The sequence below is a fragment of the Cervus canadensis genome, chromosome X (genome assembly GCF_019320065.1).
Source record: "Cervus canadensis isolate Bull #8, Minnesota chromosome X, ASM1932006v1, whole genome shotgun sequence".
NCBI lineage: Eukaryota > Metazoa > Chordata > Mammalia > Artiodactyla > Cervidae > Cervus > Cervus canadensis.
The window spans coordinates 129,191,597-129,205,966 of NC_057419.1; the positions used below are offsets into that span (position 1 = coordinate 129,191,597).

Here is a 14,370-nt window from a genome sequence, read left to right on the forward strand (position 1 = left end):
CTTGGGGCTCCAAGTAAACTTGATTTACAAAAACAGGCGACCGACCAGCGCGCCTCAGTTTATCTATATGAATTTTTTAAATATTGCATTCAATATGATTTCTCTTGACAACCAAATTTGGGTAGCGGGGGGGGGGGGTTGTTCATTGGTTCTTTGGGGTCCCCTTAAACACCGCGCCTCACTCTGGTCCAGACACACTGTGACCTCTCCCCCTCCGCGCCCCGGGGCCTCCCCCCGGGGTCCCCCGTCGGGGTCAGGTACTCTGGCGCCGCCGCCTCCTCGGGCCGGGTCAGGTGCTGCTGGCAAGCCTGGGCGGCGCGGAGGGCGGTCCCTGCCCGACTCCACGGCTCCTCCCTCCGCGCTCTCAGCCACTCAGCGGCCCCGCCGCCCCGCGCGCCGGGGCTCTGCGCCCGCCCCCGACGCCGGCCGCCCGGGCGCCGGCTCCCCCTATATAAATCAGCCATTTGCTTCGCTCCGCCCCAGAGCCCCGGAGTCCAAGCCGGTTCCTCGCCTATCTTTCAGTCGTTCGCTTACTCTTTCCTTCCAAGATGACAGATGCCGCCGTGTCCTTCGCCAAGGACTTCCTGGCAGGTGGAGTGGCCGCGGCCATCTCCAAGACCGCGGTCGCGCCCATCGAGCGGGTGAAGCTGCTGCTGCAGGTACGTCTCGGGATCCGAGAGCGTGACCAGGAAGTGGGGGGAGGGGCCGCGCGGGAAGCGGTGGTCCGGGGCCTGGGGGAACCAGCCCTCGGGATCTGCCCAGGGAAGTGGCAGCGTGGGAGCAGGGGTGGCCGCGGGGTAGGACCAAAAGGCAGACTTCAGAGAGGTGTTTTACTGATCTGAAGTTCAGGATCTCGGAAAGGGTCGGGGGCGGAGGGTGGGCGGAGGAAGACCAGGGCCTGGGCATCCCAGAGGCAGCGAACTCGGATGGGGCAGCCCGGGAGTCAGTGGCTCCCGGGCCTTGGGGTCAAGGGCGAAGGCGCTGAAAAGAGGGACACCTGCCCGTACCGAGGACCTCAGGGTCGTGGCAAGGAGATAACAGCCTGGGGGAGGCCATGCGGCCGGTGGAGCGGCCTCGCAGCCGGCAGCCGCGCTCAGACCGGCCGGGCCGGAAGCCGGCGCCGGGAAGCGCGTGTCCCTTGTGCGTCCGCCCCCGCGCAGCCGCCGGCGCGTCCCCGCGGCCTGGCGGCGCGCTCTGCTACTCCGGCTCTAGAGGGCGCGCCCGCACAGGCTGGCGGGTGGTGGCCCTCGGGTCACCTCCAGGAGAGGGGGACCCGAGCGGAAGGGAAGCTGCTCCCGGGGACCTGAGGCGAAGGCCACGGTCACCAGGGTGACCGCGCCTGACGTGGGACTCGCCCTAATGCCTCTGAACCAGGGTCTGAGATAATGACCTTTCTCCCAGGTCTAAAGGTCACGGCTCCTCTTGAGGGTGGCACCTCCTCACCCAAAGGGGTGGAGGCTTAATGCTTCTGTCTGTGACAGCGCCAGAAGGTTAGGAGGGACCCACCTGTGGGACACAGAAGACTAGACTTGGGGCAGGCGGGAGCCAACTAACCTTAAAGGGTGTCCATTGAGATGCTATATTCTCTTCCTTTCTCGTGATTATCACTCTTTCTGTTGGCCTCCTTCTTGTCCGTCAGGTGCAGCATGCCAGCAAGCAAATCACTGCAGATAAGCAGTACAAGGGCATCATAGACTGCGTGGTTCGTATCCCCAAGGAGCAGGGAGTCCTGTCCTTCTGGCGTGGTAACCTGGCCAATGTGATCAGATACTTCCCCACCCAGGCTCTCAACTTTGCCTTCAAAGATAAATACAAGCAGATCTTCCTGGGTGGTGTGGACAAGAGGACCCAGTTTTGGCGCTACTTTGCAGGGAATCTGGCATCAGGTGGTGCCGCCGGGGCCACGTCCCTGTGTTTCGTGTACCCTCTCGACTTTGCCCGTACCCGTCTAGCAGCCGACGTGGGCAAAGCTGGAGCTGAAAGGGAATTCAGAGGCCTCGGTGACTGCCTGGTTAAGATCTACAAATCTGACGGGATTAGAGGCCTGTACCAAGGCTTTAACGTGTCTGTGCAGGGTATTATCATCTACCGAGCTGCCTACTTCGGTATCTATGACACTGCCAAGGGTAAGTTTGCCCGTGGGCTTCAGAACTGTCCATATGAGATGGTTTAAAGGGTTGTCTGAAGGCAGCCAGGGTCACCCCATACAGCCCTTGGTGTGCAGAGGAGATGTTGGGGGTGGGGTGGGGACATGGAAAACAAGTCAGGAAGACTTTGCTTACTGGTAAAAGTGTCTCTCTCCTATTCTCAGGAATGCTTCCAGATCCCAAGAACACACATATCTTCATCAGCTGGATGATTGCACAGTCGGTCACAGCAGTTGCTGGGTTGACTTCCTATCCGTTTGACACTGTGCGTCGCCGCATGATGATGCAGTCAGGGCGCAAAGGAAGTAAGTTCCACTGGAGCAGAAGATACAGATGTGGGCATGGCACATGGGCACAGACCAGCCATGCCTGCCTTTGAAAATGGCAGTCTGTTGAGATCCCAGCTGGGATTGATTGGTCTGCATCCACTGCACAGTCTCCTTTCAGCGGGGCTTTTGGGTTCCTGTGCCCAAGAGGGCTTGCCTGGTGTCAGGTTAAGGCCAGCAGGTTGTCTGCACCTCCCTGTTGTCCTTTAGTCACCATATTAAGATTGCAGTATTGGCCACACTAATGTGTAAATGTTGGATTTTTTAAAATTGACGGTAACTCTTAGAGGTGGGGCGCTGGGTTAGTCTAGTTAAACATAAGGACTTTTCATCAGCCTCGGGTCACCAACCTTTTGTCTTTGTCCTTTGCAGCTGATATCATGTACACAGGCACGCTTGACTGCTGGAGGAAGATTGCTCGTGACGAAGGAGCCAAAGCCTTTTTCAAAGGCGCGTGGTCCAATGTTCTCAGAGGCATGGGTGGGGCTTTTGTGCTTGTCCTGTATGATGAAATCAAGAAGTTCACCTAAGTTATTTCCTAGTTTTTCTCCTGTGACTAGGCATGTTGTATTATATAACATATCTTGAGCATTCCTGACAGACTGTTAGCTGTCTATTTATCAATGGCAACTATTTACTGGTTGAAAATGGGAAGCAATAATATTCACCTGACCAGTTTTCTCTTAAAGCCATTTCCATGATGACGATGGGACCCAATTAATTTTTTATTTCAGTCACTCCTGGCAAATAAATTTGAAGAAATAAAAAATACCTGGAATAGTTTTGTTTGTGCTTTGTTTTCATTTAAAAGTACATTTGATAATTTAGTAAGGGCTACATTTGAGTAAATGCTGCCTGTTTAATAAATGCTGCAGTATATCCTGAAGTGACAGAGCTTTCTTCTAAAACCAATCTTAAGCCATCCACTTAGCAAAGAATAGCTTGGCTGTGTGACCCATCAACATTCCAGACCCAGAGCAACCAAAAACTGTTGGTCCATTGCCTATGGACAGTCATAGCTGTTGAGCTTTCTCTAAAAAGCACTCTGGACCCACCTTTCCTATCTTGTGCTTATTAATGAAGAAATACTAGCTGAATTTTACACTGGAATTTCATCTCATTTCATGATGAAATTCATTCCATGAGTTTCATTTAAACAAAAGTGTTATAAGGTGGTGCTAGTGTTAGTCCCTCAGTCATGTCCAACTCTGACCCCATGGACTGTGGCCCACCAGGCTCCTCTGTCCATGGAATTCTCCAGGCAAGAATACTGGAGTGGATAGCCATTCCCTTCAGGGGATCTTCCTGACCCAGGGATCAAACTCAGGCTTGTATTGCAGGTGGGTTCTTTACTGTCAGCCACCAGCGAAGCCTGTAAGGTGGTAACGGTTACCAATTTTTGTCCAGTTGCCGTCCCCCCGCCATCTTCACCTGTCGCAAGTCAATTTAATCCTGTTCAAAGTAGAGGATTAGAACTGGCATAGTTAGGCAGTGCTGAGACGGCAGTGCTGTTAAAGATTATGGAGAGATCTGCCACGAACTCAAATCTCACTTTACAAAAAGGAAACCGCGTCTACATTTTGGCTGGCATTTTAATCAGCCCAGTTAATGGAGGATGTGTTTCTTTTGGAAAAGTCCTTCCTTGCGATACACATGAGAATGTTTGCAATTTCTGCAGCTCTTGTAGCCTCAGAAATCCAGGGATTTTACCTGGAACACGAGGTTTGTAGGAAGCACCATGGCTGGCAAACCACAACAGTCAAAGTAGAACCACTTGCACAGGTGAAAATTCCTGAGGAATGCGACACACTAGCGTGTTTATCTGCCACTCGTAGATAGGGTCTGCGTGGCAGGCGTTATTCCCACAGGATCCTAGAGTTTTTTGTTATGTGCCACCTGGCCAAGCACCTGAGTCAACACAATGTACACGTATCAAGTTATATACCTTAAATATACACAATGTTTATATATAATGGATTTATCCCTGACCTTCAGTGATACCTACAATAAAAGGTATCTTACTAAAGTTGCTAAAAAAAAAAAAAAACCCACAAAACTACTGGTATCAAGCCTGGATTATGCCACAACTGTGCTGTTGGGGAAGTTAATTTCAAGCTCCAGGTTTCCTCATCTATAAAATGATATTAATAATGCCTGCCTTTGAGAGTTGTTTCAAGGATTAAAGGAGATTCCGTTTTGCTCCCTGGGTCAGGAAGATCCCCTGGAGAAGGAAAAGAACCCACTCCAGTATTCTTGCCTGGAGAATTCCATGGACAGCAGAGCCTGGCGGGCTACAGTCCATGGGGTCACAAAGAATTGTACACGACTGAGTGATTAACACTACCACCACATCTACCATAGAACATACATAACATTGTAAGTGGTAACTATGATAATTACTAAGAGACTGAAGATTTCAGGGGCTCCAAAATCAGAAGTACCTGGATTTGAAGTAAGCTAGCTCTGCTGCTTACTTAACTGTATGGCCTTGGGCAAGTCACTTATCCTGGGTCTCAGTTTCCTCATCTGTAAAATGGGGATATAACAGTGCTAGCCTTATTTCCTTGGGGCCTTGGGAGAGAGAGTTAAATAACATAAAGCATGTAAAGCAATCAATGTAGTGCCCGGCATCTAGTAAGCTCTCTGATGTGAGTTTTTCATAATTAGACATCCATTTTGTGGAATGAAGATCTGCCCAAGCAGAGAACAACTTAAGAATGAACTCAAACCCATTTCTCTTTTCTCTGCAACAGCCTAGATATACTATGTTGTGTAGGATTTATATAAAATAAACTTCAGATTGGGTCTTTTTTCAGAGAATTTGATCCTGAAAGGGGATAAGAGGCTCTTCACTTAGGGCTGAAAACCATAATACAAGAGAACCCAAGCCCCCTTTATTACAATGGATGTGGACTCACTGAGCTGGCAGCTATTAAAATAAACCTAGGACCAAGCGTTAATGATCAGAAAGAAAGAAGTGGTGCTTCCTACAATTGGGTGGCTGACATAGATGAGGTGTGTGTGTTTTTTTTTTTTCCCTCGCTCTTTCTATTCTTGTTGTTCAATGATTTTTGAAATTTAATTTAAAGACAAAGTGGTTTTAATCTCTCCAAGCTGTGCAGGATAGTGCTATAGAATTCATTATGTCCATTATGCTCATGTGAACATTGATAGTACACAATCTTAGCAACCCCCTAATTTATGCCATTGTTTTGTTACTATTCAAAGCCTAACAGAATCCGTGAAGCCCGATTCCAGGTGAGAGAGACAGTATACAGGTCAGCTTGCACACAGCCTCGCTCTCCATTCCAGGGGCCACTCGGCTCAGTCACTGGAGGCAGTGCTCCGGGTGCTCCGACCGCCGGATAAAGAAACCAGGGGTGTCTTCCCACAGGGGCAGTTGTTGTGGACGGTAAGTCATTTAAGCCATTATTTGTGTATTAAAAGAGATGTGGATATGTTAGCGAGTCTATTGCACAATTTGAATGCGTTTTAAAGCTGTAGAAAGAGTTCTGGCACTGCCCTCAGACCCCAGGGGGAACCCTTTCAGCCTCCTCTGCTATTGCGAATACTAAGGTACAAAAAAATTTTAAAGTACTGCCGTGCCGGATACTAGATTTTCAAGGGTCCGTGTTCCTGCGGTACGTTTCCTTTTTCCTAGGAGGTTTGTAAGCATAGTATTTCTAATTTGTTTTATGGGTTTTTAACACAGTTAATATCTACATGGTCCTCAAAGTTTAACAGTAAAGATATAAAATGAAAAGTAAGCATTTCCTCTGTCCCATCCCTAGCCCCTGTCTTCAAAAGTAACCATTAGGAACAGTTTCTTGTCTATTCAGACAAAAAATGTGTAATGCATATTGTTGTGAGAGTGGTTGATTTGTTTTTCATCTGAATCCTATTCTGACAGCTTGGATTCAAAATGGCATGATTCTTTTAGACTGGTGTCAGACTCTGGGGACCAGGACTTACAGATGCTGTTGGAGGCAGGAGGGTGGGGAAGGGTTAGTTTCTGGATTCTGAGCAAGGATTTCTAAATGTGATCCTTTATTAAAACCTTAAAAGGAAGCCAATATTTTCCTTTGCAGCTTTAGCTTTGGTTGCTGAGTGACCTGGGGGCAAGTCACTTTTCACATCAGAACCTTAATTTCTCCTTTAAAGTTCCTTCCAGTTGAGATGTTCTCTGGCTCCATCATTTTTACATAAAGCAGAATCAGTGAAAGGACTGGGATTAGGTGATTTAATCCTCCCCGAGAACATTTTAAAATATCTAACACAGTCGCAAGTGAATAGTTTCTGACTCAGAACAGTCATTTGCAGACTGTGTGGGTGGGTTGGTGTTGGCAAGTAAAATTACAAATGTAAAGATTTACATTAATTTCGAGACCAAGAAGCTGAGCAACAAAATTACAGCTTGGAGTTTGGGTCAAAGGAGGTCTGATTTACCTCAAAATAGTTAATATCCATCTTTTCAAAGCCTCATCTTATTATCTGTAATATGCACTTTGGTATGCAAGTGGAGATTTATTTGAACAACAAATACTGGATGCTACAATTTCTGGACACAAAAAAAGTACCTTGTGTTCCACTCAAAATTTTTGGAGGCACTTTCCCATCATTTCAGCCATTTATTTGGTTTAAGTGCAGGTGAACAAGTTCAGATGCACGGTGCTCTTCTTAGCCAAAGGCTTAAAAGAGCCTTTGGTATCCCGGCAACAAATATAAACAGCGTTCAAGTGACAGATTGGGCAGTATTTTCGCTATACCCTCTTCAGAGACACAACTGAGTTACAGGCTAAAAGTATTAATCCATGACTGTCAGTTGAAGAGAGGTCCCCATCCTGGGATTTCATTTCCTTGGGTGACTTTTGTAATGAGGGGAGGAAATTTAGCACTATTGAGATTTAAGGGAACTTCTGGGATCTAATCACAAGACACGTTTTACCATCTCTAATGTTTTCACTCCCACAATGGAGATGATTGTGGCCATAAAGACATAACAAGGGCAAAGTCTTTGCTTGACCGCTATTGACAGATCAGCTTCCTAGGGTTTCGTGTTTGGGAGTGCAAAGGGAAATGCTTGTCTAAATGAGCTTCCAATGCCCTGCTGGGCGAGGAGCAAATGTACTCTCTCCTAATGGAGAGAGACTTGCCGAGAACCTAATGATGCTTCAGCCTTGAAGCCACCCATTGCATGGACCCCTTCCCAGCCCTCGGAGGTGCCACAGCAATATATTCATTTGGTCACTGGGTTTTGTAAAATGTTCAAAAGATATGTTTGTGTTTTTTAAAAAGGGGCACCCAAATAATATAATTATATAAACTGATATCTCCACAAAACCTGCATCTACGCCTGCTGGTGGAGCTGGAATAGATGAAGGAATTTGGAGGCAACCCTGTACATGAAGGCAGAGGCATCGCCCAGGTCTGGGACTTCCTTCTCACCTGGTCTCCTCACTGCTCCCCATCTTCTCGCCCAGGACTTGCTCATAAGACTCTTCTGGACTGGAGGTCTCATTTTCTTTTTTTCTTTTCTTTTTTTAACTCAAGTATAGTTGCTTTGAGGGCTTCCTCGGTGACTCAGATGATAAAGAATCTGCCTGCAATGCAGGAGACCGAGGTTCGATCCCTGGATGGGGAAGATCCCCTGGAGAAGGAAATGGCAACCCACCCCAGCATTCTTGCCTAGAGAATTCCATGGACAGAGGAGGCTGGAGAGCTACACTCCATGGGGTAGCAAAGAGTCAGACACAACTAAGCAGCTAACACACACACAACACACATTGTTGCTTCACCATGTTGTTCGTTTCTGCTGAGGTCTCATTTTCAAAGACCAAACTTTCTCATTTGACAACTATCCAATTTTTACCTAACTGCTTTCTGCCTCAGTTTCCCCATCTGTCATACACAGATAACAACAGTACCTACCTCATGAAGATTAACAGGGTTAATATGTGTAAAGTGCTTAGAACAATGTGGACACCTGCTTTACACAATTTTGCTGTTATTACAACTGTTACTGGGCTTCCCTGGTAGCTCAGTGGTAAAGAATCTGCCTGCCAATGCAGAAGACATGGGTTTGATCTCTGGGTAGATCCCCTGGAGAAGGAAATGGCAACTCACTCCAGTATTCTTCCCTGAGAAATCCCATGGACAGAGGAGCCTGGTGGGCTACAGTCCATGGGTCACAAACAGTCGGACACGACTTAGCAACTAAACAATAACAACGAGTGTTACTGTTTTATTGGAATGCCTTAAATGAGTTTTGTTTCATCCGTGGGAGACTGATGTAATGGACTTATCCCTGACCTACGGATTTCTAAAACAGTCGAGAAAATGCCACATGTCCCATAGAAAGTGAATCTCTCTCTCTCTCCCACACACACACAAAGAAAGAAAAGGTTGTAAAGAAAAAAACACTGGGAATGCACTGAATAGGAACATGTGGTTATGTTGGTAATCCTGAGCTCTTAAGTTAGAGCACTTATTTTACAATTCTGGTTATTCAAGGGAGCAGAGGCCAAAAAAAATTCATCCTGCTTCACACCCAGACCCCCACTGCCCTGCTGGCCCAGGAGTGCTATGTGATCACCAGGGTTCCCTTTGTTCTTACAGTATTTCAAGGAATCCACGAGGTCCTTGCCTGATTACCCAAGTCTATGGTGTGACTCCCTAGGGAAAGAAGCTGCTGGGGAGAGGCAACACTGAGACCTTTGGAAGCAAAAGATCTTTCACTTTTGCAATTCAGTTCAGGAGTCAAGAGTCCCTTTATTATAAAATCTGAGCCTTGTAGTGGGCTGACCCTAGAAGTGAAGGTCAGAGGCCGGGGGCTTGGACTTCTGGGTAAAAGCATGCTGCTTGCCAGTTAGGATAGATAGCTGGGAGTTTGGCCACTGAAATTGTAATCCCACTTCAGCTCCATGCTTCCCTGTCTCTCTTAGGTCACATCAGAGCTCATCATGGATTAGTGCCTCAGTCTGTCTACCAGGAAAATTGGAGGTCAACTTTTCTTGTTTGGGTTACAATATCATTTTCATTTATTTATTTGTTTTTGGCTGGATCTCTGTTGCTGTGCATGGACTTTCTCTAGTTGCGGCATGCAGGGGCTACTCTCTGGTTGCAGTGCTCAGGCTTCTCATTATGGTGGCTTTTCTCGTTGTGGAGCACAGGTTCTAGGGTGCACTGGTTTCAGTAGTTGGGGCACACAGGCTTTGTTGCCCCACACCATGTGGGATCTTCCCCGACCATGGATCAAACCTGTGTTCCCTGCATTGGCAGATGGATTCTTGACCACTGGATAAGCAAGAAAGTCCCCATTTAAAAAAAATTTTTGTTGAAATATTGCTGATTTACCATGTTGTGTTAGTTTCAGATGTACAGTAAAGTTATACACACACATATGTGTTTGTGTGTGTGTGTTTTTTAACAGTATCAGCTGCAACATCATTTCTTAAATCTTCTACCAAGGGCTGTGACTCTTCAGAATTTTTAGAGCTAGACAGATTGGATTGTTAAGCCTGCTTCTGCTGATTAAATAGTCAATACAACCAAATACTATGATTTCTCTAAAACTACAGAAGCACGATCATAACTAATTATTTTGACCTCCTATATGCCAATGTTGTGCTATTCACTTTGCCTGGATTAACTCTCCTGATTCTCTCAATAGTCCTGAGAAGTAGGTATTATTATAAGCTCCATTTTACAGTTGATGAAACTGAGGCTTTAAGAGGTGAGGTAACGCACTCTGAGCTGTCCTTGACTTTCAAAGAGAACTTTAAGGTGAGCCTGTCCAACTATTTATTTTGAGTCATGATATATTAAAATATGAAAACTGACTAGTTTCAACCACAGACAACCACTTGACAAATATTAAATAGAAATTGTAATAACCAAAGAAAGCACTGTTTACAGAGTTCATTTTTAGAATATGAGTTATTTACTATTCCAGCCAATTTAAGAATTATTGTTCAAGAATAATTATTTTAACCTAAAGCTACATTTGATTTATTCAAATTTGTTTAACTTTTTCAGGACAGACCCTCCTTTTAAAAGAAGGCTCTTAGCAAGGAAGGCTGAGCCCCCTACTAAGGTTACTTGCCTGCGGCAGGGGCTATTGTGTTATTGGACCATTGGGTAAGGCTCAACCCAACTAACACAACCCCATAACCAGGTGGTGTTTGGCGCCCCCTCACCTCTTGCCAAGGGTGGGGTGCAGGTCTCAGAAAAATGCTGACACCAGGGCGCTGGTCTATTTTAGCTGATCGAACCATCTATGGAGAGACAGTAACTTGTGCCTTTTGTTCTGCTACATCCGTGCATGCTCCAAAGTCCCAAACCAAACCATTTGCCATTCCCTCACCAGGTGTTCATGCTCATATTTCTAAGATTTGATGTACTATTACTGCAGAAAAACCACGACCTAAAAGGTGTGAGGTTTGTTTTATTCAGGGACCTTTTTGAGGACCATACTCAAGGAGATGGCCTCTCACATAGCTCCTAGGAAAAGTTCCAGAAAGGCAAAGGAGGAGCCAGGATACAATGGAGTTTTTTGCTGGAAAAAAAATATATAGTCAAACATCAGAAGATTACTGCTAATTACAAAAAAAACAGACATCTCAAGTTAATGATTGTAGCACTTTTGTATGTATAGAAGATGCAAGAATCTGGGCTCATTGAAATTTTTCCTCAGATATGCATCTAGGGTTGGTATCTTCTTTTTCTCCATTCTGAATTCCTCCCCCAGGGCACACTATGTTAATGTGGGAGGGTGGCAACTGCAGTGGATGATGGCTTGATGGCAGGCAACATTCTTTGTTTACTGAAATGGAGAGCAGTTTTGTCCAGTTACTTGCCACCCCGCCCCCCACCCCACCCACAAACTGCCTTTCCCTACCTCTCTGCCAAGGCACAGTCCTTCAAGACCCAGTTGAGATCACCCCTTTTTCCACAAGTCTTCCCAGACTCCACTAGCCAGTGCTTGCTGCCCTTTCCTCTGAACTGCTAAAGTAGTCTATTTATGCTCAATTCATGGTTGTATCCCCAGTGCCTGGAATAGTGCCTGGCACACAGTAGGTATTCAAGAAATAATTAAGTGAGTGAACTCTAATGTTTGTGTCATTGTAAAATGACTAAGTATTTGTCTGGCCCCATTAGGGACTGTGTCTTGTTCCTCTTAACATTCCTAACTTGGAGCAGAAAACTTTGTGTGGTAAATGTCCATTAGAAGGAGAGATGAATGAACGTGTGAACTTTGCTCCTTGGTTATTGATCTGCAGGAGTAAATTTTGACTGGATCCAGCCTCTTACACCCTGGGAACAACTCTGCAGTAATATGTTGCATTGGGCCTTCTTGACTGGCATCTATTGTTTGCCCAGCTCCTGGGCTTAGAGGGAGGCTCTGGATACAGCAGGGATTGGGGAATCACCGTGTTCCTGTATTGCTGCTATGTGGTCCATGCTAGAGCCAGGGCCTTGGAAACCCCCCCTTCCCCAAATCTATGTGAAAAATAGATATGACTCCATAGCAAGTGCCCCTAGCTTCCTGGGAATATATGCTGCCTATTCGATCATGAACCCCAAACACGGATCCGATGGATATCTGGTTGTGATGGTGACAGTGCTGAACACTGACTGTCACACAACATGACTCAGGCCACTCCAAGGGAGAGGAATAGGCATGTTACTGGGGCACCTGAGGACGCTGCCATCAGAGCTGTACCGACTGCACACCCACGTGATATATTAGGGCTGATTAGACCAGACATACTCCTGTGCCTGGGCCTGATGTTCCCAGCTTCCAAGACAGCCCCGGCCACAGAAAGCCGAAGAGAACCCTAGAGTGAAGGTGACCCTCTGATCTACTCTGAAGGCAAGTGGGTTTGCTCCCTGTTTTGAAAGTGGGTGGGAAGCCCCCAGGGATTCTGTCTCTTATTGCTCACCCATTGTCACTTCTTGAGCTTTTTATCGTGGGCCAGACACTCTTCCAGTGGTATGTGGGTTCTCTTATTTAATCCTTTCAGCTGCTTTTTGATGCAGGTGCTGTGATTACCATTTTCCAGATGAGGATAACTGAGGCAAGCCACATATGTTTATAAATAGCACCTGCAGCTAAAAACCCTGAAAGCAGAGCTCAGCCCCCCACGTAAGTCAGGGCCAGGAGATGATGTGGTTCCTGGAAAATGACCAGGGAGTCCCGAGGAAGGAGAGTGGTATGAAGGGAACCATCCGCCTGGGTGGGGAAGGACCTGATGTCTGCAGCGTCAGGAGACGCCTTGGTGTAGTGATTAGAGGATGGCTCTTCTTTCCAGGTGTGAGGCCAGGAGGTGGACAAGGTACTAAGTTCTCAGTGCCTTAGCTTGCTCAGTGGTAAACTAGGGTCAAGAACAGAACTATTGTGCTAAGTACTATGAGTTAGTACTTGGGATGCTCCTGGAACTGAGCTGGGCACAGAATTTGTGCTTAGATGTGAAATGACCACGGGGTTCTCTGGAGACCGCCAGCCTCGTCCGTTTAGGTCCGGATTTTTCAAGGGAAACATTGTAGTGGGCGCTCTCGGCGTGTTGGCGACAATAGTCTTTGCGGCGGATGGGAAGTGGAGGCAGTAGCAGAGGGAGATGTCCCCTCCTGCCACGGAGGCGACTGCAGGCAACTAAGAGACAGGAGGGCTGGGCACGCCCTGAGTGGGAAATGAGGCTGTCGTGGACCTGATGGCGACTGAAAGCTGCTGGAAATGCAAGGCTGGCTGACAGATACAGGCTGGGAGACCCGCCGCGCAGCCGCCGCCGCGACCAATGGCGAACTCGCCTCTCCGGGCTCAGTAGCCTCCTCGCAGCTGCCTGCAGAGGGCGCGCTGCGTCTCTGCTCCGCCGGGCACTGCTGCCTGGGTCGGGGCTGGGGGCGGGGCGGCGGGGTTGCGGCGCCCTCCACGCCGGCTGCTCTTCACCCAGCTTGGGCCAGCCCACTTCCTCCAAGTATCCTGCTCTGACCACTGTGGCCATACTCTTCCTCCCCTGATCCCCCAAAGCATCATCCACGCTTGTATAATTTAGAACTCGGATATGTGCCGGCTGGCTCGCTAAGTGTGTCTGGTGTCCTGGGAAGTCTTGGCTCCACAACAGTATCAGAAGGGTTGAAATATCAGCCCTCCTCACCACCACACGCGGCCCCTGGCACACTGGTAGCCACAGAGCGAGTGCCCAGAGAACACTTGACTCACCTCCATGAAGTCCCACTGTAATGACTCCCCAGGAGAGTGTCGGGGTCCTCGATGTCAGAGCACGGAGGCGGCAGAAGGGGCGCCTAGCAGGATGTCTGCGTGTGCTCACTTGACACGTGAGCCTTCACTAACCGGGTGGGACTGGTACAGCCCTCCTCCAGAGGCAGTGAGTGCCTTGTGCAGAGGAAACCGGTGTGTGGGAAAGCCCACTGACAATGGAAATATCTGCTGAGTCCCAGCTTCAGTGCAGAGCACCGTGCACAGCACCCGGGACACAGATATGTAAACAGGGTCCTTTTCCTCATGGGATGCAGCGTGGAAAAATGGACACAAGAGATTTAGAGTCAGAAAATCGCCACACACTCGCTGTGTGACCTTGGTCACTTCTCTGAGCCTCAGTGTCTTCTTCATCTGTATCTCTAAGAGAATCTGGAATGGGAAGGCATAGGGGTGGTCAACAAGTATGGTAGCCAGACCTATAGTATTTCCACTTTCATGAGGAGAATATATTTATTAAGTAATCTAAATTACCATTTCTAAGTCAAAAAATAAAATGGAAGTGGTAGCATTTTGTGACAATCAAATGATTAATTATGAAAACTTTTTGTTAATTCAAAGATGCTCCACAAAGGTTTATCACTTTCTGCACGGCTAAAAATACATAGTAGGTGCTCGGATA

The 14,370-nt window shown here is 47.4% G+C and overlaps 1 protein-coding gene across 1 annotated transcript; it reads left to right on the forward strand.

The window, feature by feature from the left end:
* The first annotated feature begins 455 nt into the window (after positions 1-455).
* Positions 456-3,253, forward strand: SLC25A5 (solute carrier family 25 member 5). The gene is made up of 4 exons (XM_043459395.1): positions 456-659; positions 1,640-2,126; positions 2,312-2,452; positions 2,846-3,253. Exons 1-4 carry the CDS (start codon positions 549-551, stop codon positions 3,001-3,003), a joined length of 897 nt encoding a protein of 298 aa, XP_043315330.1. The 5' UTR covers positions 456-548; the 3' UTR covers positions 3,004-3,253.
* The last annotated feature ends 11,117 nt before the right edge of the window (positions 3,254-14,370 follow it).

What these genes read in the sequence shown, in the direction of transcription:
- SLC25A5 (XM_043459395.1), top strand. Translation starts at nt 549, where the DNA reads ATGACAGATGCCGCCGTGTCCTTCGCCAAGGACTTCCTGGCAGGTGGA. An exon ending in GGGTGAAGCTGCTGCTGCAG is followed by an intron (nt 660 to 1,639) that starts GTACGTCTCGGG and finishes CTTGTCCGTCAG; the next exon opens with GTGCAGCATGCCAGCAAGCA. An exon ending in TATCTATGACACTGCCAAGG is followed by an intron (nt 2,127 to 2,311) that starts GTAAGTTTGCCC and finishes TCCTATTCTCAG; the next exon opens with GAATGCTTCCAGATCCCAAG.